General features: G+C 35.4%; 1 protein-coding gene across 1 annotated transcript in view; it reads right to left on the reverse strand.

Moving 5' to 3' along the window:
- The window catches only part of LOC140327460 (probable ATP-dependent RNA helicase DDX60), a 68,528-nt gene that overhangs the window by 23,619 nt on the left and 20,463 nt on the right, over positions 1–24,446 (reverse strand). Inside the window, exons 11-27 of the mRNA XM_072406844.1 lie at positions 21,163–21,265; positions 20,026–20,141; positions 18,156–18,328; positions 16,227–16,479; positions 14,321–14,487; positions 14,070–14,219; positions 13,111–13,260; positions 12,095–12,214; positions 10,448–10,543; positions 10,045–10,160; positions 9,383–9,516; positions 8,249–8,358; positions 7,449–7,553; positions 6,457–6,585; positions 4,683–4,717; positions 3,620–3,763; positions 878–913 (exon numbers count right to left, since the gene is read on the reverse strand). Of these exons, the coding sequence (XP_072262945.1) occupies positions 878–913; positions 3,620–3,763; positions 4,683–4,717; positions 6,457–6,585; positions 7,449–7,553; positions 8,249–8,358; positions 9,383–9,516; positions 10,045–10,160; positions 10,448–10,543; positions 12,095–12,214; positions 13,111–13,260; positions 14,070–14,219; positions 14,321–14,487; positions 16,227–16,479; positions 18,156–18,328; positions 20,026–20,141; positions 21,163–21,265 (2,137 nt within the window). The remainder of the gene's footprint in view (positions 1–877; positions 914–3,619; positions 3,764–4,682; positions 4,718–6,456; positions 6,586–7,448; positions 7,554–8,248; positions 8,359–9,382; positions 9,517–10,044; positions 10,161–10,447; positions 10,544–12,094; positions 12,215–13,110; positions 13,261–14,069; positions 14,220–14,320; positions 14,488–16,226; positions 16,480–18,155; positions 18,329–20,025; positions 20,142–21,162; positions 21,266–24,446) is intronic.

The raw sequence follows: 24,446 nt of genomic DNA on the forward strand, positions 1-24,446 counted from the left end.
TGCACAAGCATGCACAAATGTACAAGTGTTTTAAGTTCTCCAGTTCATTTTCAAGTCTTCAAGGCAACAAGGGCAGAACACTTCCCCTGCATATTAAAAAAAACACACAGGAAAGCTCTGCCTTCTACAATCTGACAAATAAAGGGTAATAAGGTTACCTATTTGGCCTAGTGTTAACTGTTTTTGCAAATGGTTTGAGGCAGTATAACCACTCAAAAATACAGGCAAAAACTGTTAGTCTGAGCCTCTGTGCCAAAATCCCATTTGGGTTCACACTGTCACAGCCCTACTCAATACAGTGTTCTCCCCAGTGCCTTTTAGCTGGGTGCACCACCCGGCACTTTTCAGAAACCACCCGGCTGCTTTTGGGTGGTTACTGAAGAGTTGGGTCTACCACCCACACTTTCTTCCCACTTGGCTGGCAAAAAAAATTCTGGGTTGAACACTGCAATACTTTGTTTTTTAGGATTTTGGAAGATATTCTACTGCTATCACCTGAAAAAAACACCATAAAAATGTTTTCTTTTTTTGCCACCACTCATTTATACTGGGTGTCCAGGTTCCTTACTTCATTCCCCTCCTAATTAAACATGTACTGTATATATTTATATGCCATCCCAGGCTTTGAAAATTTTTTGTTTAATACTTATCTTTTTTTTTTTGCTGTACTCTGCCAGTATAGTTTGACTCAATTATGGTTTGGTAGATCTTTTAAGTGATAAAGTCATGTTCTGATGTAACCTAAGTTGTTTTTCATTCCTAATTTTCCTCTTTTGTATGTTTTGTAAGTTCTCTTCTTTTGTATGTGTGAATGCTTATATATACACTATATATACTCTTAAAAATACAATTTTTTGTCCCCCAAAAATTTACTTACGCACGTTCTGAATTCAAAAAGCCAAAGTCCACTGATCTGGATAAAAAAAAAAAAAATATTGATTACACAAGACAACAAAAACATTTTATTGTTAATCATCAGAGATCACAACACACTTTTCTTAATCAGTTTTTTCACTATAATTTAGGATCTGCTATCAGTTTTTTCCCGTCACGTCAACTTTTTAGGTAATGTTGTGTGCCCGCATGTGTGTTTAATTAAAGCACCATTTAAAGAGTACCTAAACTCAGAATTTTCACTTTACATAAAAGGGTGGACAACCCTTTTATGTTAGGCAAAAATTCTATTTGTTTGTTTTTTTTCAAGTGCAACACCATTTTTTAAAAAGAAAAAGGGTGCAGCATCACCCCCTAATTCTCGTTAACCTAGGCAATCGAGAATGAATGGAAGCGCAACAACTTTTTTTTGTTTTGGCCTTTTTTGAGTTTACTTCCTCTTTAAGTAGATTTTTTTAATATATTTAATGCAAAGTCAAATGGCCATGAAGTATTATACAGAAAGGTTAGCCAGCTGCCACCATTTCTTCAAAAATACTGTTTATATAAAACGAGTATGATTTTCTTGTGTACACTGTGTCTGTATTGTTGCAGTACAGCATCCAGCAGTAGTCTTCCATCATACTCTTAACCTCTTGGCGTTATGATTATTTTACTATTTTTAAATGCCGGGATGCAAGGCCAGGGGATGCAGATGCCGGGCATCGCCAACGGGTCGCAGATGCCGGCCAGGCATCACCAAGTGGACAAAGATGCCGGGCCGGCATTGCTAGAGGTCACCGCAGGCTTGTGAGGTCCAGGTAAGCCCTCAACTCAACCCTGAGATTACCACTTTTTGTAATAAAATTTACCCCCGAGCCACACTCGGCAATACCGCCAGGGGGGTTAATCCATTAACCTTGGCAGCGATGCTCCTTTGACTGAATGTCCTGGTGGAAATGTTCTCCTTGCTCGTCACTCACCATGCTGATATTTTCTGAAAAGAACTCCAAATGGGTGTTCAAGAAGTGTATTTTCAATGACATGCGACACCCTAGTTTCTGACATGGATCAAGCAGATTCTGAACTCAGTCCTTGTATGCAGGAGACTTTTAGCTACCCAGAAAGTTCTCCCAGAGCTACTGAAATGCCTCCTAAGCTTCTAGCTTGAATGCTATGAGGGCTGTTTAAAACCTTTATCCTGCAAAATAGACTTGACATTTTTCCAAAGCCTATGTTTGAAAATGTCTAAAAATCATGTGTTTGCTTTATACATAGCTTGTACAAAGTTCTTCATCAATCCTATCTTGATATGGGGAGGTGGCAGAAGTATTTTATGCAGGTGACCCAGAGGCATAAATTTGACACCGACTCTTTATGGCTCATAGGTATCTCTTGGCTGCCAGACACGCTTGACATAATGTTCTACAGTAGCTTGGCTATCCTGGAGGCACAGGAAACAGTATTTTGTGAAACCTGCTTGCATTCAAGTCAACATGTTAATGACCTTTAGATCACCACAGGTATTCCAATTTTTCCTACTGGATTGCTTCAAGCAACATCTACACTTACAAAGTATTCTGAATTACTGGATCATGTTAGTCAGAAGCTTGCCACCCTGAACCATCAACCTTTCAATTTGGCCCTTATTTTCCCATTTACACAGAAAAGACTTCAACCAAAAATGGAAAATCCCTACTCATTCAGGTGGGTTCTCACCCAGCACATTACCAAAATTATTCTTGATGAAACAAGGTTCACTCTGTTTCCCCATAGCATCTTGGAAAAACAACTCTATAATCTGCAATGAAAGGAAGCTGGCAAAATGAAAATACGTAAAGTTGACATACAAAAACAGAGGGATCAGGCAAGTTTAAATCCAGCAACCCTTTTCCTGTAAAAGATCTTCCATTTCTTTCAGCTACTTTACTTTTTTTCTCTACTTTAGTATTGGCATCTTCCAGCTTGCTCTCCCAGTTTGAAAGACCATAACTAATGGGACCAAATTTGAAGTCTAGAATTTTTATTTCTTGCTGGGGTTTTGAGAAGGCGTCCGGGAGTTCAAAGGTTTCACCTTCTCTACCCATCCATAAAGCCTCACACTTCGCTGAAGTTGAAGCCAGAAACCTCTATATACTGTGTGCCTGCAATTTTGAGTGGTTATACTGCCTCAAACCATTTGCAAAAACAGTTAACACTAGTCCAAGAGGGAAACTCTCTGCACCTTAATACAAAATTGTCAGCCAATCAATGAGCATCACTCCAAGACCATGAAATATATAATTACCTTCATCACAAAAACTAGACCTTGTATAAAAAAACTTAAACTGAAATCAGCATGAAATACTTCAAACCCACACAAAATTATCACTGATCAAAATGCCATGTTGGCCTTTTTTAAGTTTTCCAAGCAAGCATTTTAAAAACGGTTTATATTAAAATATATGGCTTAATTAAAATATATAGATTTATGTACAATGTGTAAATGTAAAACGAAAATTGTCTACCAAAGGAACAGTCTAACAAAATGCCTAACAATGATGTAATGTTATCAGTATTATGTCACAACCCCCCCCCCCCCCCCGCCCGACTCCTCCACTTTACTACGGTCCTCTCACTGTAATTGGTGGTCTCAATGTCCAACAAGGGGTTTTCACACAAAAATACCCCAGGCCTCTTCAGTATATATTTACTTAAAATACACCATAATACAGAGTTACAGTTTTGATGTATATTCTGTACTTACTGTAAACCTTTTGCTAGTTTGTCTGCTTTCTCTTGCAATTTCTGAATTTCCTTCTCATCTTGAGGAGTTTGTTTTTCTTTCTGTTTTGCTCTTAAATGACAATATAACTCCCTTGCCAATCCTTCCACAACGGGTAAAGAGAATCTGAGGAAAATTCATTTCGGGAACATTGTATAAACATTGTATAAATATTTTTTAAATATTAACAGAAAAAAACTTAGTTTAGATGCAGTGTAGGGTTCAAAGATTCATGGTGCAAACAATTCTTAAAAGACACTAAAACCTATGTAATAATTACTAGTAACATTCAGAACTATCTATACATCTAACCTGTACATTATTAGGTAAAAAAATATGTAAAGACACCTGGATTAAAGAATGTTATTAAAGAAAAAAATATTATGAAAAAACTGAAAAGTATAAATATTATTTAAAAACCTTTTGGTTTTATAAAAATAAAAATGAAAATACTTTTTAATGTTTTAGGAATATTTAAACTATATGTTATAGTAAGATAAGGTTTTTAAGATTTGCTACGTGTAGTTTTTTTAGTTTAATAAAGTACAGGTTGGGAATATGAAGCAATTAAGTTTTTAGAAGCCTGTCTAAACATAAGCAATAGTCTCCTATTTTTTCTGTATGCTTTCATAATATTTGACTTTTTAAATCTAAACACATTTTGCTTAAGATTTATATATATAAAGTATCATTACTGATATCATTACATTTTCATTAATACAGTAGAATCTGGGCTCAACTGAGGGACAATTAGTGACATGCCTATGGTCTCCGTAAAACATTGAAGAAGTTTTAGGTCAATATAAATTATATATTGCCATCCAGAACAAAAATTTCCAGAGTAAAATGCTGCTTTCTAGCAAAACAATGTTTCAATAAGTATATTAGGATTTTTTGTATTTTGCAGTTCTGTACTTAAAATGTATTGCATTGTTGTTGAAACTTAACATTGCTGACATTACATTGGACATTACTGTCTATAAATCTAATGTGGAAATGTTTGTGAAATGTTCGATCACAGGAAAAAAATTGAAGATATACTCACGCAAAAAACAGAGCAGGTAGTTTGTTGATTTGGTTTAGTTATTGTATCCAATGTGTGTACATTATTGGTGGATTATGTTTGAACGATCGTATCCGTACAGCAGTTATAGAATCATACACTATACAAACGTTCAAAAAAATCAATAATTGTAGTCGTTAGCCGTTCATTTTCTATCAACAATTATTGCACGTATGTAAAAAGCCTTAGCTCTTACAGTGTTGAAATGTTACAAAGGTTTTATTTACATTTAATATGCAATATTTATAATATTTGAAAATAATCAAATCAACATGATTTTAGGCTATGTTCAGATTGACAGGGAGGTTGCAGTTGCTGCTTCTTCACACTCCAAAACACACCCTTAAGTAGCATCTCACCTAGGGCCACCCATAGACAATATATAGAGGAAGCATTGAGAGGTTTAGTAGCACTAACTGCCACCTGCTGTAAAAAGTTCAAACACTGATTACTTAAGAACCAGTGCAGTGGTGTGGGCAGCAGAGTAGCTAACAGGGTGCTGCACACGAACTGTTGTTCCCATCCCCAATCTGAACATCCCCTTATTGATTTGCACAGAAACATATGTCAGAATCTTTTATTAAAAGCCATGATTTAGTTTAACCAGTACATTACATTACATTTCTTTACTATCGATATGTACATTTTTTTAATTATGTTGCTTGAAATATTGAAAATGGTTTAACATATTGCTTATAATATTGGGTGGCCATTAGGCATGTCAAACCAAGATAAACAATAGGCCAAAGTTGAGAAGACTAAATCTTCAAAGGGAAACAGTGGGCCCTTTTTATTAAAGCTCTCCAAGGCTGGAGATAATCCACTTTCATCAGTGAAGCTGAATAGATTTCTTTAATGTAATTTGCTATTTACTAGCAAATATTTTAAATCTTGGACCAGATCCATTCCAGGAATGGATCACCCAGCTTCACTGATGAAAGTGTACCCTTTCCAGCCTTGGAGAACTTAATAAATCAAGCCCAATACGTCTACCAAGGCACCAAGAACAACATATATAATTTTTCTAAAGACAATTTTAACAGGATAAAAAAGCACAACAACAATCCCAGTTGACTGTGGTACATTTTGCAAACAAGCCAACAAATAAATTACAAAAACAAAAAGAAAGCAAAAAAAAAAAAAATACAAAGAAATAGTATATCTAATCCACCTAAGAACCCCAATTACACATCTAGAAAATATAATCTAAAACAGAAAAGACAGAAGAGAAATATAATGCAAAACAGAGAGGCCCAAAAACATAAAAACTGATGACAAAATTACACATGGACTTAAGGTGACACTGTATTCATGGCTTGTACCCAGACTTTCAGAGAACTGTCCCATTTAGAGTTAGTCCCTTAGAATAAGTAACTATACATGAATGCAGTCATTAGTTAAGGATTGCAACTACTTTATTAAAAAAAATATTATGTCATTTTGCAACTGAACATTATAGTAAAAAAGCAACATACAATAATAAATATCCTGGAGAAAAGGGGCATAAAGTATTTAGCTGTACCAATTATATAGGGAATGTAATTTACCAAGTGGAGTTTAGCCGTAATACTTTCATTTTGTTTTTATCTTTAAAACAGAGAGGAAATGAGAGGGCAGTCTGTGGTCCATAAACACCAGTATGGGATGACTAATATAGTTTTATATTAGTCTGTTTTTTATAATTAACTGTTCTACACTGTAGAGTCTTTTTATTTAGCATTAAAAGTCCAATCAAATCAAGAATAATAGAACTTACCTGTGTACAATGCCCATTTTCAATCCAGTCAACTAATTCACTCTTAAGGTCCTCTTGATATTTTATTGCATCATTTTTGGTAATTAATACTTTGTCTTTCAGGTGAATATTCTTTTCTGGATCTAAAGTCTTGGATAAACAAATAAATAGCATAATTAGTGTTTATTTAAGACATATGGAATACATGTGTGTTCACCCTACAGTATCTTTTGTATGCAAATTACTACCAAATTTACTTGTCTGCCTCTGATTTGTCTACCTCTCTCCTAGGCAGAGTTTCATGCTGCCTGTCAACTATCTCATCATAGACAAATAACCTGATATTCATCTTCCCACCACTATCAAAACCATCTGCCAAAGATCTGTAAATTACACAGTCTGTTCACTAACCTCACAGACATGCTGCCTTGATGTCACTTTTTGCTCTCCACCCTTCTTCACGCCTTACATCTAGAACATCTCTAGGTCCTGCAACTTTCACCTTTGCATCATCTCTAAATACACCCCATTCTATCCTCAGAGACCAGTTTAGTTCTACTACTGCAACATCCACTTACCTGGAGGATGTAGACTATCTAGACTCTTGCCTCTACAATCTTGAATGCTGCAGCTAAAAATATCCGTTCTTCTGACAACCTTTTAGCTGATGCCCCCTCCGCAAATCTCTACATTTTGTTTCACCTTAGAATCAAGTTATTGTGCTTTGATTTTAAATTACTTCACTGTTCCTGTACCTCCTGCATTTCCAACCCCCTCTTTGCTCTTCCAATGACTTACTAACTATATTCTCACCTATAACTTCTTCCCAATCATGGCTTTAGGACTCTGTGCTGCCAACCCCCCCCCCCCTCCTGCTCTTTTTCTACAACACATTTACAATTAAAATGAAACTCGAAAATTGGGAGGCTATATAATCACAGGACCGAGTCCTACAAGTCCGAAGATATGCCTTGGATTTATGATTAGTGCTATTACCTAATATGATAGTTTACCTCCATTTTTGTACATGTTGGCCATACTTTTGCCATCGCGTCATAAAGTTGTATGCATTCTCGTGGAGAACATGTAAGATCTTTTGGTACTCCATAATTCTTTACCTATTTGTAATAAACAACTTTTGTTAATTACTCTTTTGTTCATATATATTTTCATGCATTCCATTATCATGAATATGAACTCCAGGCAAATGGCAAAATAAAAAGATGGAATACATATATAGTGGTCAATGTATCTGTCAAAGGATCATACTAGAATTCAATAAAGTTATTGTGTTCTGTTGTAATCCTTATAGTGGATGCCTTTTCCCATGTAACATAATGAAAATAGGCTTGGGTTGCCCTAGGCCCAAGGGGATTTGTTAAGCAGTCCATAGTGTGTTCATGTAAAATGTACAAGCTTTATTAATATATACAATTAAGGAAACATGCAAGGAAAGGAAAAACTGGAGGGGAAAATCTTGTAGTCATCATAGGCACTCATAAAATACCTTAATCTGAGTTTTAGGTTTCCACTGCAGAATACACATACACTACTGGAAGGGCAGGAAAATCATACATCCTGAATTCCGGGATTAAATTCTCTATTTACAAAAAACACATAATGGCTCGGACTACAGCCCCAATTGTTCCTTGGAGCCACTCTGGTATTTGATGAATATACACATTTTTTCACCTATTGAACAATGTGCATTACTAAATCCTTATGGGCTTAGGGTAACCCAAGTCTAATTTATGGTTAAAGATTCAGTTTATTATTTTTTTAATAAGTCAAAAATAATTGCATTTATACTTACATGGTCTATGGTTAAAGCAGAAAATGGATGGTAATGATCAAATGTCATGTTGGAATTCTGAACAGAACAAATATATGTTTCCAAGTCGTTATATCGCTTGTCATAACGCACTAAAAAATATATAAATATATACAATAAACAAAAAAGTCGCCAATTTCAAGCAGAAATTCTCTATATATTTCAAACAAGATTCACCCAACCTAAACCCAAAGGTGTTCACATAGGATTCATTTTGAAAAATGTATGGATCATGAATACAAGTTTTACCAATTTTTATAATAAATGAAATTGAAAACTTATTTAAATGTTGGATAAAAGTTAATAAATAGACCCCCTAAAAGATCATGTAAAAATATACCAGATGTTCTTTACTTCCTGTGTCTCTCTTGCACCCAGGAAGGTTACATGACAGTACTCAAATAAGTCAACGATATGCACTCTAATGGTGCTTTATATCCAATCTTTCATATTTTAATGGGATTTCCTGAAACTCAGATTGCCAGAACTCACAGGCATAAAATATCAGAAGACCTTTTGGTGGAGCTAGCCGGATGAGTGACTTGGGGGTTACCAAAACCATCAGATCAGCACATGAAAGACAGCTAACCCCAATTTTTAGAGAGGTCGGCAACAAAAGTCTATATTTTTCTCCCAGCATAGGTATTCATTAAAAGAAAAGAAAGGTATATATCTGTTTACTAACAAGATAATGTTAAAAATTTCCAAACAATGGTCATCATTCAGAAAATTTTTACATTGTGAGATCATTTTGGGGGCACCTATCATAGATAAATATTTTGACTGTCCAGGCAAACAGAAAAGAAGGAAATTTAGAAAATGTTAATAAATGGCTTTAATATCACTGAATATGTACTGCTGAATGTTTGGCAGTGACTAGTATAATTGATAATAAAATTAAGTAAATTCCCCATTGTTTCCATGCCCTTACAAGGCAGTGATCTTGCTTTATATATCACAGAAATACTTTACCTGGAAATGTTTATTAAACTGGGTATACTGTATATACACATTACAAAGCAAGAACATGGAAAACAGGCCCATCACTCTAATTGCACCTGTGCAGACAAATGTATGAATATCATGTATAAATAATCATTTTTGTACACAAATTACCTAATCGAACTCTGTAAGACCTCTTTACAGCTTTTAGCTGTTTATTCTGTCTTCCTTTTTTAGATGAACTTGTCACAAGACTGATTTCATTTTCATCAATTTGCTGCCAGTATCTTTTGATTGATTGAAGCCATCTGAATAATAAATAGCTACAGTTACACTTCACATCTTTGCAAATTACTAAGAATAAATAAATGGATCTCTTTAAGGACAGAGGTTTTGCACTTTGCAATTAAGTAAAAGTGACAATCTATACTGTACTGAATTCTTTTTACTACTACTTTTTTAGTTTTTTACTTTTTTTTTTTTTAGTGCCATAAGCAATAAACAATAAACTAGTCTTCATCATAAGCAACAGAGAATGATAAGCTAGAGGCACATTGCAATATACATTTTCTAGAGTTATCGATCTTGTGTCACATGCATTGTTGTATTGCTGTAAAAACATCATTATGTTCATACACAGACCTAGTGTCTTCTATTGCCAAAACACACAGTCAAAGCCTCCAAATTTTCTAAAAAGTCTCTAAAGGTCACTGGTACAGTACAGTATAAAATTTTACAAGATGGTGTAAATATTTAAGAGACATGTGTGGGATACCTCACAACTGAACTGACCACAGATTTTGCATTTACAAGAGACTGTAGTAATAAATACTTACTCAGTAAGGTGCTCTGGGTTGCTAATTGTGGCAGATAATGCCAGGAATGGACAGCGAATCATGACTAATAGGTGCTCCCATACCTCTGCTCCAACTTCTCCTCCCAGGCAGTGTACCTTGTATTGTAAATACATTTCCAGATATTTAAATCACAACATTTCTAAGCTTGTGTTTCATTTCTAAAAAGTCAACGTAAAGATTTACTTAACAGCAGCAGTTTATAGCTATTTAGGTTTGGTGATCTACTGATTGTATGATTACTACATACATCGGCATTGCTCTATTCGCAGTGGTCCTGATGCAGATGCTAGGCTAGATGTTAGAACATTGCGATACATTACATTTCATAATATTGTTTTTGATTACTCCATACATTACTCGTTTAATTTGCAATCCAGCCTACCTCATCAAATATTAAATATTTGATTTTTTTCACCCAATCTTGCCGGTGGGGAGATAACAGAAGAATTTCTAAACATTGTGGAACTGTCACCAGCACCTGTATAAAAACACATAAACAGATAAATAAAACCATGCCTATAAAAATAAATTATATCTTTTGTATTCTCATTTTATCTAGTTGGACTTGACATGACCTAAAACTACCTCCAATTTATGCTCAATTTTGGGTCATATCTGTTTTCTAAGAAAAACGTATGCTGGGTATGTAACACAATTCTGTCTGTAGGTACAATTAAAAAAAATGAAATAAAACATTCTGTTTTCTTTTTTATGTCTATATTTAGTCATTTCTGGCTTTTTTGTCACACTTACCTTTTCCTCGCTAAAGTGCAGGCACTTTTCTCCTGCCCATACAGGCAGATCTGAGCCCAAGCATGTCTGCTCTTCCAGATTTATTCAGTATGATTTAGGTGAACCTGTCACAAGACTGACTCTTTCAGATTTAATCAGTTTCGCTTTCCCTGCCAGCCAATCAGGAAATAGCCTCTTAATCGCCCTTGGCTACTTAGCTAACTCAGACACAGCACTCTGCATTTGAGCAACATGTCTCCACTAGTGCCGAGCACCCTAGCTCTGCTGAGCATTTCCTCCACACCTGTTGATTCATTCAGTGCTTTACCTGTCCAGCTCATGTGTTAACCCAATATTGCCCAGTCTGGTGTTTCCCTGCCTGTTCTCTTGTGCTGTTCTGGTGTCCCTCTGTGTGTGCAGTGTTCCTCGTGCCTTCCGTGTCACCTGTGCCTCCTGTTGCTTCCAGTGTCTCCTGTGTTACCCTGTGTCTGTGGTGGCCCCTGTGTCACCAGTGATTATTTCCAGGATTTCTGGTTCTTGAATCTTGGCTTGTTCCTGACATTTCTTGCTTTCTGCCTGCCTCGACCCCAGCCTTTCTTGACAATTCTTAGTGATTTGGTACCATGAATCATCCCGCCCTCCCTGGTGTAAAATTGAGGTCATAATTCACTACTTTAGATATTTTGCAAATAAATATAGTTTTTAACCAATTATAATTATATATTCGGGTTGGATTAAACTGGTTAGAGTTTCCAATCAGGTCGTCCCCGATGGTTACTTAAAAGAACCAGGTAGATTGTTGTACCATTTTCTTACTAAAATCTGAAAATAACTTTTAAAGTTAATTCACTAAAAGTACCTTTTCAGCGAATGTTTATATTTTTTTAAAGGTACAAGCAATATGGAATGACTAATGAAACATTTTTTGTTTCATGCTTTGATACTGTTTATTTTTTATCATGTGTAAAAGAAGACACTTAACTTTGCTTTAGGTGTATGCATAAATAAAACTTTTTGTTTTGTTTTAGCTACAGAAATAAATTATCCCAAGTCCCATCTTAAATAGTTTCCCTTTTTGGAAGATTTACACCTCTTGTTATGATACCACCTCTCAACTTTTGGATCCCTTCTAATTTCCTTCTGTGTCATAATGGTTGCCAAGACAAATAAAAGGGTGAATCTCCCAAGCAAGGACACAGTAACTAAAAAAATGGATATAGGCTCCAAAGATTGCTTTTCCACACACTTAAAAGTTCAGTTGGTAACGGTAAAACGTGTAGGAATGGATTATACACACCTGACAATTTAATGCATCATGGCGATAATCACGTGTAAAAACCCCACATAAAGCCATTCCACCTGGAAGATCCTTCTGGAACTGACTTGATACAGTGGCTACAACTTGGTTAACAAGTGCCTATTAAATAAAAAAGAACAGATATACAAGATAATGCAACTTCTTTAAAACATCAATGATATATCTAAAAGTTAGGCTTATTAAAGTGTACAAACACAGATGGGAACATAAAACTGATGATTTCAAACCAATACAAGTGCCCATTCACGTACGCAGGGTGAGCCGACATGCAATTACAAGTAATGTGACCAATGCTTCAATCACCTTAATATTTGATAAATAATCAAATCAAATTTTGTTGAAGGGATTTTCCAAAGTTTCAAAAGATATCACTATAGTCTTATACTATATCAGATAAAATTGATATAGGTTCAGTTTAACACATTAAAATTACCCAGAAAATAAATGACATTGACACTGGCAAATGGACCCAATACAAAGTCTATTGCCAAGTAGTGGCAAGGGCACACTAAGGTGAGAGATTATGCTATAATTCCACTTCAGTCAAATACTTAGACCAAGAAGACACGTGAAAACTTGTCCTTAAAATTTAACTGATAAAGTCACAAACAGAACTTAATTCTGTTGTTGTACTTAGGTCAAATGAATAAGAAGCACCTGTAAAGGAATTCATTTTTAAACTGATAACCAATATATGCTGCACACACATAACAGCGCACCAACAGAGCACTAATATTCACCCTAGTTTTTCCAGATGCCAATGAAACAGTAACAATTATATTAAGCATATACATAGTATGCCTTCCAAACAAACAAACAACTAGGGGTTATGTTTTTCTTGTCTAAATATTAGCTCAATGACATCAAAAGAAAAGTGAAATAGAGTTAGTAGAATGCTAATGCAAATAGGTCAGTGGGATCTATGTTGTTTTGTTTTATTTAAATAAAGTTAATTTTTTAAAGATCCCTAAGGCCAAAGCATGACATTAGCTTACCTTAGTAGGAGCTACATAAACCACAATTCCATCATTGCTTTGTCTGAGTACTTTCTCCATGCAGTAGTAAGAGGCATATGTTTTTCCTGAAGAGGTGGGAGCCACTATAATTGCAGATTCATTATTGTCAACCACATCAAGAAGTTCCCTCTGTCAATAAACAGAAATGGTCATATTTAGGGAGATATATTTACTGCATTAAAGTAAGAAGTTACATGTTTAGGTAAATTATAAGATCTCATTGATCTCCATTGTCGTATGTAATATTATTTAAAAAACAGTATCTTGTACAGCATTGAAGGGCAATATATTTCATTTATCCACCAATCTTTCTTTGGAAAATCTCAGTGTAGATAGATTTTCGTGTCTGATTGTTTCCTAAAATGCAGAAAATATATCACCATAGGTGAACCATAACACATTGGTGAGAAGGGGGGGGGGGGGGGCAACAAACTACATAAAGTATTGTCTCCAACCTGGATGTGCTGTGTAGTAGGACTGTGTAAATCCTAAGACGTAACTACAGCCCTGACTTTTTTTTTTTTTTGCACCCTTTAGATTGATAGATCTTTGCTGAAACTAATTAGTCCTGTTTTTCTGCACACTTTGACTCCTCAAAACAAGTATCAGAAGCTCTTGCCCATGGCCCTCTTGTTCATGGCCCTCAAGGACAGATCTTTTGCAGCTCCTATAAAGATGCCACAAGGGCTAGGAAGGATTACACATTACAGGGTCAAAGTAATTAATCATCTCAAGGGATACTATACAGATGCTAAATATTTCAACTGTTGTAGCTATTTGATTGGAGCTTAACTTTAGGGTCCAAGTGTTACATTGCTATTTCGGATGTTGAATTGTCTTGAATGTCTTTCAGCTGTTGCCTGCTTGTGTTCTAGAATGTGTGTCCTGTTTTTGTGTGGGTATTTATGTTGTCATTATCCTTGCACTGTATTTGTTACCTGCCACGTATCTGGTATAAAATGTTGAACTCTCGGGTCAGGGTCTTTCCTTTCATCTCTCTGCAAGTAGGGTCCCATGTACTTCATCTGAAAACGAGCCGAACCAACTCCAACTGCATAATTATTTTTTTTACATTCTTTGCTTGTTACCTGAAAAATCATTGACACATATTGTCTTGGTGTCTGATGTCTGGTACTCAAACTGACTAATTTTAGATAACAAAAGCTAATAAATGATGAAAGCAAAATACCTCAGATCCTTTTAATGTACAGGCCAGGTTCTGAAAACCCAGTTGAGTAAGATAACCAGCTACCCTGTGTTTATCTGCTTCTTGTAACATATCATTGTGATTAGCCACGATGGACTGTATAATCTTCATAACTTGCACTGCAAAATTCATATCTCTTTGATCTTCAGCTGCAACAAACCAGAAAATCATATATCACTCAAGATTTCTGAATTAACCCTCATCGTAATTGTGATCATTGCATCATACCTTGCAAAACGCAGTTGGGGATTATTAATGGCCTCAGCACAAGGTATCGTGAAAAGGGAATTGTACTCTACAGAATTTATTTGGCTGTGAAAGAGTTCAGTAAATATAGGAACGCATAGAATGCACGATCTGAATCACTGTGGTTGAAATATGATTGTTAGTGCCAGAAGTGGTGTCTGCTGCACCTCAGACCCTGATTGTTTCCAGGCATTTTTACAATCCCTACAGTTTACAGACTAGAGCCTGGAATGTAAATAAATGAATAAAAATTAGAGAAAGGAATGGACAATACAAATTTAATACTGGTGTGTAGAAGGATGGATTGCAGAACACAGCAAACCTTAAGGGAAACACATTGTAGAAGCAAAAGACCCCAGTCAGTTGCAGTCAGCTAAGGAAATATGAAAACTACAGTGAAAATAAGATCACCGAAACAAGGATAACTTAATAAGACATGAACTATATTGCCTTGTTAGACAAAAACGAATGTCTGCTTTACTCAAAACAAAATATTTTATTAGGCTGATTAAATTGTTACATTGGTTGTATATTTTGGCATTTCTTCTTCTCTGTAATTTCTGCAATATCATGCATCTGGCCAGCCTAGAATTTGGCAAACACTGTAGTGGTATAGTAAATATTTAGTAGATTTAAAATGTGGCATACACTATAATGAGCACGCATTAGGCTCACTAATGTTGGCTTTTTTTTATTTAGTTATGGCTTTTTTATGTGTAGCACACAAACAAAAAGAGATCAAGCTACACCTACTAGAAATTATGTCCAGGTCCTGTAATTTAATTGCATCAGGTCATTTAGTTTAGGCCAGGACACAGACCTTTTGTCTGTTTCTTGGACTATACAAGAACATCAGTACATTAATGACACATAGCTATGACATTGTATAGTGTCTCTCAGGGACGACTGGATAAATTACAAATCTTTTGACAAGTACAAATGTTTGCATATGTATTTGAAATGCATATTTAGATGCTTGTCTATACTGATGTTTTAAGGTTACAGTAAGAAATGGGCCAGAAACAGTAAATTAAAAAACTGCATTGGAAGGACTGTTAAATGTAGCAGTAAATTTGAAACAAAATATATTTTCACATAGAGAAACTACTTCACAAACATGAACAAATTGAACAATAATTGCCCATGCAAAGCAAAGGTCTGCTTAATTTGCTACACCCTGCTTACACATTTTTCAGTTCACTTTCTTGGCCTTTGCCCACTAGACAAAGAAGAATACCCAAAATGATTTAGTATGGGGGAGCATGTGATTGTCTTCTTGACATTCTTCCACAATGCTTGTTGCTTGAACAGCAAATCTCCTCCATGCATGGCCGGGAGGAGAGAATTGTTAGTCCCATGTAAACTCAAGCTAGACTGACTTGGAGGTTACATAGAGCTTTTTTTTCTGTTCATTTGGGGGACAAAAAAATAAAAGAGAAACAAATACCACAATATCACAAACAACAAACAAGACAGGCAAATAAAAATGCCTGGTCAGAGACATATAACTCTTTCTTCTACAGCAAAGTATTCATTCAGAAATGATGGTTTACAATGTGGACAAAGTTATGTAAAATCATTGTCAATTTTTATATATTGGGTCAAATTCATTTACAAAAACACTGTATAATAAAATACTTACACACAGTTTTGCAGTGTTCAGTCCATATTTCAAAACACATGGCTAGTAACTCTTTACGTGCCTGATATTTGACAGTTTGTGTTTGCAAAGAATGGATTGCTTTATCAAACTTTGATATTCCAGAGTTGAAATTTCCCCTTAGTTCTTTTTTCAAAGATGGAGCCAAGTTGTTCCATTGTTGTTGCTCCTTGTTTTCTTTAACAGCCTTGCTCAATTTTAGTCTTTCTTCAATTATTTGATCTTTCTTTTTCACCTGCCAAAAATATAAACTTTTAACATGTAGCCAAAGAATGAATGAATTCAACTGGAATGAACTGCTTTCTAACCATCTTGGATTCATCAAGGAGTCTGGTTGTGGTCCAATTTACAGTTTACAGCCCTGCCCCTTACCATGAAGTCTCATGCCTACTACAGTTTTCTTCAATAAAGTAAAAAAATAACATTTGGGGGGGGGGGGGGTAAAATGACATTACAAATACTGCTGGTGGAGGGACCTGAAAATTTTTCACTTGCTGCCACAAACCCTAGGTGTAGTTATATTCTAGTGAAGGGTAATTAATATTAGGGATGACAAAAATTACGGTATATGAATTAAATAAAAAGTTCCAAGGTGGTCAGCTGCAAAAGAGTGAATGCACAACAACTGCGTATAAAAAATTGTGCACAGTATTATACAATATAGTTGCATAGCACAAGAAAAAATACAATAAAATTAATAAAATGAAAATATTACAATCAGACGAAAACCTTCAAGCACCCAAACCATGGGTTGAAAAAAGCAGGGAGTTTCCTTAGTACTGATCATAAAATTATAAAAGTGTCATACATTTTTTTAAACTTACAAAATTCATAAAACAATTACTCTTTCAATGTATATCAAAATTAGAACAGGTTGCAAAAAGTACAATCAAAACAAACACAAAATGACAAATCTATACTTAGACACAGCTAGGTCTCTACTCATGTTCTGGGATTTTAATACTTACATGTTTTTCAATGGGGTTCGTTTTACCATCCAATCATTATATTAAAATGCTGTGTCTAAGTATGGTTTGGTCTTAAACATTATGTTTTTGTATTGTTTCTGCTTTTTGCAACCTGTTCTAATTTTGTTGTACATTGAAAGAGTAATTGTTTTTATGAATTTTATAATAATAAAGTTTGTATGACAATTTTTTTTATGAACAGTACCACTGAAACTCGCTGGTTTTTTCAACCCGATGGCTTGGGTGTTTGAAGGTTTTTGTCGTTTTATTACTTGTGGGAGGTGGTCTACCTAGCTAGAGTTTTTGTATAGAAGGACCTATGTTCATAATATAAATGATGAAAATTTTACAGTCAGATCCTAATATGTATGATATACACAATAGCCACCATCCTTATGTTCCTTGTTTCACGTTCCTTATGGACAACACCCTATTATGACTGGTGCTCTTTGTTATAATGTTTTAAATATTAAAATGATGTTCTTTTATATAAGATAATTTGATATTTGTGAAAATATGCATATGAGAATAATAGTGATGTCTTAAAAGTCCCTTTTCAGTGTGAATGACAGAGCGAATACCTGGATCCCAACACAGGTATATATACGATTGTAAGCTCTTATGGGTAGGGTACTCACCTCCTCCTGTGTCTGTATTTGTCTGTCATTTGCAACCCCTATTTAATGTACAGCACAGGGTAATTTGTTGGAGCTATATACTGTTATTTTTATTAATAATTTTATTATTATTAATAATAATATTAATATTATAAATTAGATAGATAGATAGATAGATAGATAGATAGATAGATAGATGGATAGATAGATAGATAGATACAAGGACTATTAACAATGTACAACAGCTTTATTAGGAACTTTTAATTTTAAAAATAGGAAGGAAAATTGACAAAAACTTTATAATGTATTATCTGCAGATTACTTACATGATGTTGTTTTTTCTTCTCGGGAACATTATATGCACACTTTTTTTCTTCTGGTTTGTCATTTTGCACTAAGATTTTTGTTGCTTTTTTCACCCCTAGTGTCTGTCCAAAGCGATAGTTAAAAGACTGCAGTTTTTGATATCTTTTTAATGCCCATTTGTCTTTTAGCATGTCTGTGCAAAAAGCATTTGTCAAATTATTCTAGTATGATACTCTGTACAAGTATAAATTTAAATAACAATACATTCATTAAAAACAAGGTGTATTGGTGACATTTTGTGATTTAACAACAGAAAGACTGCTATTGTTTTTGACACATATCTTTTTCTGTTGGTAATGTTGGGCATAAACCACTTCATTTCAAAATTCATTTTTTTATGATATGCTAAATTGTCAGAGATTCCTGCTTTCTCCTTCTATGTTTGATTGAATGTTAATATCATAGGGTGGTATTACTAAAAAAGAATTACATTGTGCAGGAGAGGTCTGCTATCCTCAATTGTAAGAGTATGGCTTTGCTCTCAGTAGACAGATATTACAAATGTATTTCCTTGGCATGGGATTTGAAAGGATTTATTGGGGTGGTTAGTGCTGCATACAAAACCTTGCAGATCATAAGAAGAAAGGGAGGTATTGTACCTTACGTATGTAGTGAACATGAGAATAAAATGAAACGGACAGACTTTAGAAACTCATGAGATTGTTCTTGTGAACTGGCAGACTTTTATACGTGGACTTTTTTCTGTCATTGATGTTTCACTAACACTGTTTTTATGCTTTTTTGTATTTATATTTTATTCCTATATTTGAAAAATATATTATTTTAAAATGACACATATATCACTAGAGAAATGCTAACTGTTCTGTGTCTATGGATATTAGTCTGAATATTTTATATCTAGTGGTACTAAGTCCTTTATAGGACTTCACTTATTAGACTAAGTGGCTTATTTACATTTTCTAATGGTAGGAAATTCCCCAGCATTTAAAAATGTAATCTCTCTAATGCTATGTATGGCAAGTGGTAACTAAATTTCCCTCCTAAAAAATGTAAACATGACCAAATGACTCACATTTTCAAAGTAGTCAGTGGAGACAATTTTAAAAGAGGCAGACACATGTGTGAAAAGGGAGATATGTGGAACTAAGAATAGTTTCCTAATATTCATTTAGGAAATAGGAAGAACAAAACCTTTTTGAAAGTAGGAACATTATTATTATCCAGTATTTTGTTGTTTAGCACTGACTTATTATGCATCCCTTCACAATGTCCATAGTCATGTCACTAGCTGTCCCTCAAAGGGGCTCACAATCTAACGTCCCTACCAATAAACACACCATGTAGCTAGATCATGTCACCAACACAAAAACAGTAATAAAAAAACAGGGAAAATGTGGCTTGCTAGCTTGTTTTTAGACAAGGAAAACACCTGACATGAAATATCAAACAACAGTGAATAGTGATGGGGGTGGTTTAGCCTTCCTGAGGGAAAGACAAACAAAGGCAATATCAATAAGTTTTGTGTCCAGTTTGTGTCAGCGTTTGCTAAGAATATGACTGCTAGTGTTATATATAAAGAATAATAAAACATGATATTTTGTATTTAGTGTAGGATTTGGGTGAATTTGAAAACCAGATTAACATGTACTGCAATGTGAGAAACTAGGAATCCTTGATTTGAAAATTAGCTAGGTATAAGGGTAAGAGTTAATTGTCTTTCTTCTAACTCAATTAAAAAATAATTCTACATGTAACTTGTGTGCTTTAATAATGTAAATATTATTATGTAAATATTTTGTGGTTTAGCATACATAATCAGTAACAAAATCATTATGACGTCACCATACAGTTGTTTGATTTACTTCTTACCATGTTGTTCATTTTTTGTCCTGTCATAGTCATCACTAAGTGGACGACCTGAATGCCAATGCAAAAGTTCATCGTATGGTTTTTTACCTAACAGTGACGTAAAAACAGGATCATGGCTAAATGATAAAAAAGAAAAAAACATTAAAGTATTTTTTGTGGATGCAAAGAAAAGAAGTGCATTGAAATTATTTAGTCAAACTGTTTTTGATATCAGATTTCTCTGCCTATTTATAACTATTTTAAAAGCTAAAATGACATTTTTATCTTTATGTATTTTATATTAATATTTTGACATTAAAATAGATGATAAAATAGACTAGGTGCCTTACTAGTAGCTCAGTACTGTATGTGTATCAGTACACAAGCAACAAACATTTCACTTAGGTTTCTGAAAGTATCCAAGCACAATGACTGGACAGTCTCCCTGACTAGGAAAATTTATAATATTTTACAAAAAAAAAAAAACAGCCAACCTCTGTTTTCCAGTATGTTTTCATAATGCTTGAAATACAATTTTTATTTGTCTTTATTGTTTCTGCCCTTTTTTCTGCCCCAGTGTAATCAAATGTCTGCATTTACTTCCAGTCTATAAATCTTCACATGGGATGGTAGAATGGCATGTCTCATGGTGGGTGTACTTATGGTGACAACAGTGGAGAATAACTACATATGGCCTGATTTAATAAAGCTTTCCAAGACTGGAGAAGACTATCATGGGAGAACCTGGGTGATCCAGCAAACCTGGAATTGATCTGGTACAGAACTGGAAACATTTGTCAACTAACAGCAAATGATTTTTAAAAAATCTATTCTTTGTTAGATTACCCAGGTTATCCCGTAACATAAGAACACAGGGGCTCGATTTAGAAAAAGGCAGCGTGTGTTGTTATCCTGCCTTGTCAACAGGAAGTGTCTGAACAGGACTTTATTGACAGCAACTCTGTGTATTATGTACTTAAAAACATTTTTAAAAAGATATTAAACATGACTAATGAAATTACACTGGCATGTTAAAGATCATAAAAAATGTCATTATTTGATTTACACAAAGTTTACTAAAACACTATCCCCACAATTATAACAATTAGGACACTATTCATACCAAAGCATTAACAATTACCAGTAACATGTTTTTACCTGCTTAATATTGGTAGTTCTTTTATGGCATCTCCAGCATATTCTTCAATGACATTATTCCTCATAGGTAACAACCCTGTAGGAAGCATATCCTCTTGATCCACTTAGAAGAAGAAAAAAACAATAAAAGAAAAGTTAAATAAACACCAGAAAAAAAAATGTTTGGGCTGAAATGTTCTCTTTTTTAATAAATGAGTGTAACCCCCAAATTAGTTTACATTCAAATTTTTTTTTAAAACATTTTATTTTTAATAATTTTGTATTTTCATAACAAAAACAGACAGAACAATCATCAATCACATTATTACAATCAAAAATGTGTAGTTCTGGTACATATTGTACCAAGTATCAATAAGACATACAAACATACAAACAAAATAAAGTAAAATACTATAAACAAGAGAATAGAACCCTTACAATTCAACAACTAAAGTTATCCATATCAAAAATAAAAAAAAAATCAATAACACTGCCATTTACCTGAAAAAGTATGTCAACGTCACAAAACCCTTCCCTTCTGTTATCAGACACTCATCTCCCACTCCTCTCAGAACCCTTTAAATAGAATACTGGAAAAATCAGTGTGCCCTGTCCCTCCAGTCTGCTCTCCCAACATTTTTAAATTCTGCTGATTCCTGAAAAATTAGCCAGGGTGACCAGACAGCAAGGAATTTCCCACTTCGTTTATATAGGTTGGCAGTTAAATCCTCCATCAACCTAATCTCATTCACTTTACGTATCCATATACCCATGGATGGGCTTGTGGCCTTTCTCCACAAACTCAGAATGCAGGTCCTGACAGCATTTATCAAAAATGTTACCACTGATTTGTCGTAGGCTTTCTGGGACCAATCATGAAGGGGGAGAAGGAAGAACCCAGGGTCGTCGGGTATTTTTCTTAGCATCAAATCCTGGCATACCTTCCTCACCCCCTGCCAAAACCCAGTTAGCCGCGGGCATGACCAGAAAATATGCAGCATTGTGCCTCTATGATTCCCACACCTCCAGCATACATCTGGTACAGCAAGAAAACAATGTGCAATTTATCAGGGGTCTTGTACCAACGTGTTTAAATTTTGTGCCCCGTTTCTTGAGAGGTGCTATGCATTGAACTTTTGTGACAGTATCTCATCCTGGGTGAAACTCATTCCCAGTTCCCTTTCCCATCCTTTCCAATAGGTAGGTATGTAATCATCTGGTGTCATGTACAGCAGAAAGGACAGAGCCGATAGGGCATGGCAGGAGTTTATTTCCCCACTGAACATTCTCTCAAAAACTTTAAGCTGTCTGTCACATCTTACATCTATCTTCAGTAATTTAAGGAAATGAGACAGTTGCGCCTCTTTCCAAAAATCCAGCCCATAGGGAAGGGTTAATTAGGTCAGTTGGTGTACACAAAGACCTTCCTGCTACAAAATGTCTAGATCTGGATAGTCCCTTTGAGTGAGTCAAAACCACCCTGTAGCATGCCAGGAGTAAAACCTGGGTTATCCAGAATTGGGGTAACGGGGCTAGGATGTGGTGAGATTGCATCACAATCAAAGTATTACCTACAAACCGAGATGGTGGCCGGGAAAGTGGGGTGGGCTCTATCGAAATATTGATTTGGCGCAGGTATCATGGTAATGTTTGAAGGGGAATGGTACTGCACACCTTTTCCGTCTGCATCCACAATTTAGAGTTACCATCTGCACCCCAAATATTGGTTCTAACTAAATGCGCGGCTGCGTAGTACAAATTCAGGTTTGGTACTCCCAGCCCCCCCCCCCGGACTTGATCCTAAAGAGTAGTTTTCTATTTATGCGAGGGCTACTGTTACTCCAGATAAGTTTAAAGATTTTTGTGGGCAGTTGTTTGAAGAAACATTGAGGTAGCGTTATGGCCAGGGCCTGAAATAGATATAGCAACCTAGGAAGTAGGTTCATTTTAATAACCTGTATCCTACCAAACCATGAAAGCGGTTATTCCACTGCTCTAAATCTTTGGTCATCACCAGTAGGAAAGGTGAAAAATTTGGGTGATAGATGAAATGGAGATTTTTGAGGATCATGACTCTCAAGTATTTAATAGCGGGCTCTTCCCATTTAAACAGGAAGTTCTCCGCCAACTGGCTTTTAATGGTGTGTGGGGGGGAGTTATCTAGGGCTGCACATTTGGAATGTTTCACCTTAAAATTGGACAGATTACCGTACTCTTGTAGTTCTTTAAGGAAATTTGGGAGGGTATCCTCCGTGTTTATTATCGCAAAAAGGAGATCGTCCACAAAAGCAGCCACTTTATGTTCCTTCCCTGAGATCTGTAACCCCTTTACATCACTAGCGGCCCTGATCTGACACAGAAAAGGTTCCAGAACTAGAATAAAAGTTAGAGGGGACAGAGGGCTACCCTGTCTTGTACCATCAACCCTCACTGATGCTGATGGAGTACGATATATAGCTTTAATCCAACTCAACATCTTCTCCCCTAGACCTATATAACACAATGTATGAGTCATGAATTTCCAGTCAACCCAGTCAAAGGCCTTTTCTGCATCAATTGACAACTGAAAGGCTGGGGTTTTTGACTTGTGGGCTGAGTAAATCCAGTTTAGTACTTTTGTAGTGTTGTCCCTCACCTCCCTGGTTGGAACAAACCCCATTTGGTCAGGATGGACAAGTTTAGTGATAACTTTTTGGAGTCTAACCGCAAGTATTTTTGTAAAAAGTTTTAAATCCTGGTTTAAGAGGGGAATTGGTCTGTAGCTGTAGCAGTGCCATGGCTCAGAGCTTAGCACTCCAGCCTTTGCAGTGCTACATCCCAGGTTCAAATCCCAGCCAGGACACTGTTTGCAGGAGTTTTTCTGCGTGGGTTTCCTCCAGGTACTCCAGTTTCCTCCCACATTCAAAAAAACATGCTGTTAGATTAATTGGCTTCCCCCTAAAAACTGACCTTTGACTACATTATTGACATATGACTATAGTAGGGACATTAAATTGTGAGCTTCTTTGAGGGACACCTAGTGACACGACTATGGACTTTGTACAGCGCTGCATAATATGATGGCACTATATAAATACTGTGTAATAATTATAATAACAAACTGCTGGGTCTTTTCCCTCTTTGGGAATAATCGAGGCGTGAGCTAGTAGTGATTTATTTGAGATTTTGCCCCCAGATGTTAGAGACTTAAACGCCTCCAAAAAGTGGGGGGCGAGTTGGTCTCTAAAAATCTTGTAATATAAGAGGGTAAAACCATTGGGGCCCCGTGTTTTACCAGACAGGGTGGTTTTGATTGCCCTGAAGAA

Source organism: Pyxicephalus adspersus, chromosome 3 (assembly GCF_032062135.1).
Source record: "Pyxicephalus adspersus chromosome 3, UCB_Pads_2.0, whole genome shotgun sequence".
Lineage (NCBI taxonomy): Eukaryota > Metazoa > Chordata > Amphibia > Anura > Pyxicephalidae > Pyxicephalus > Pyxicephalus adspersus.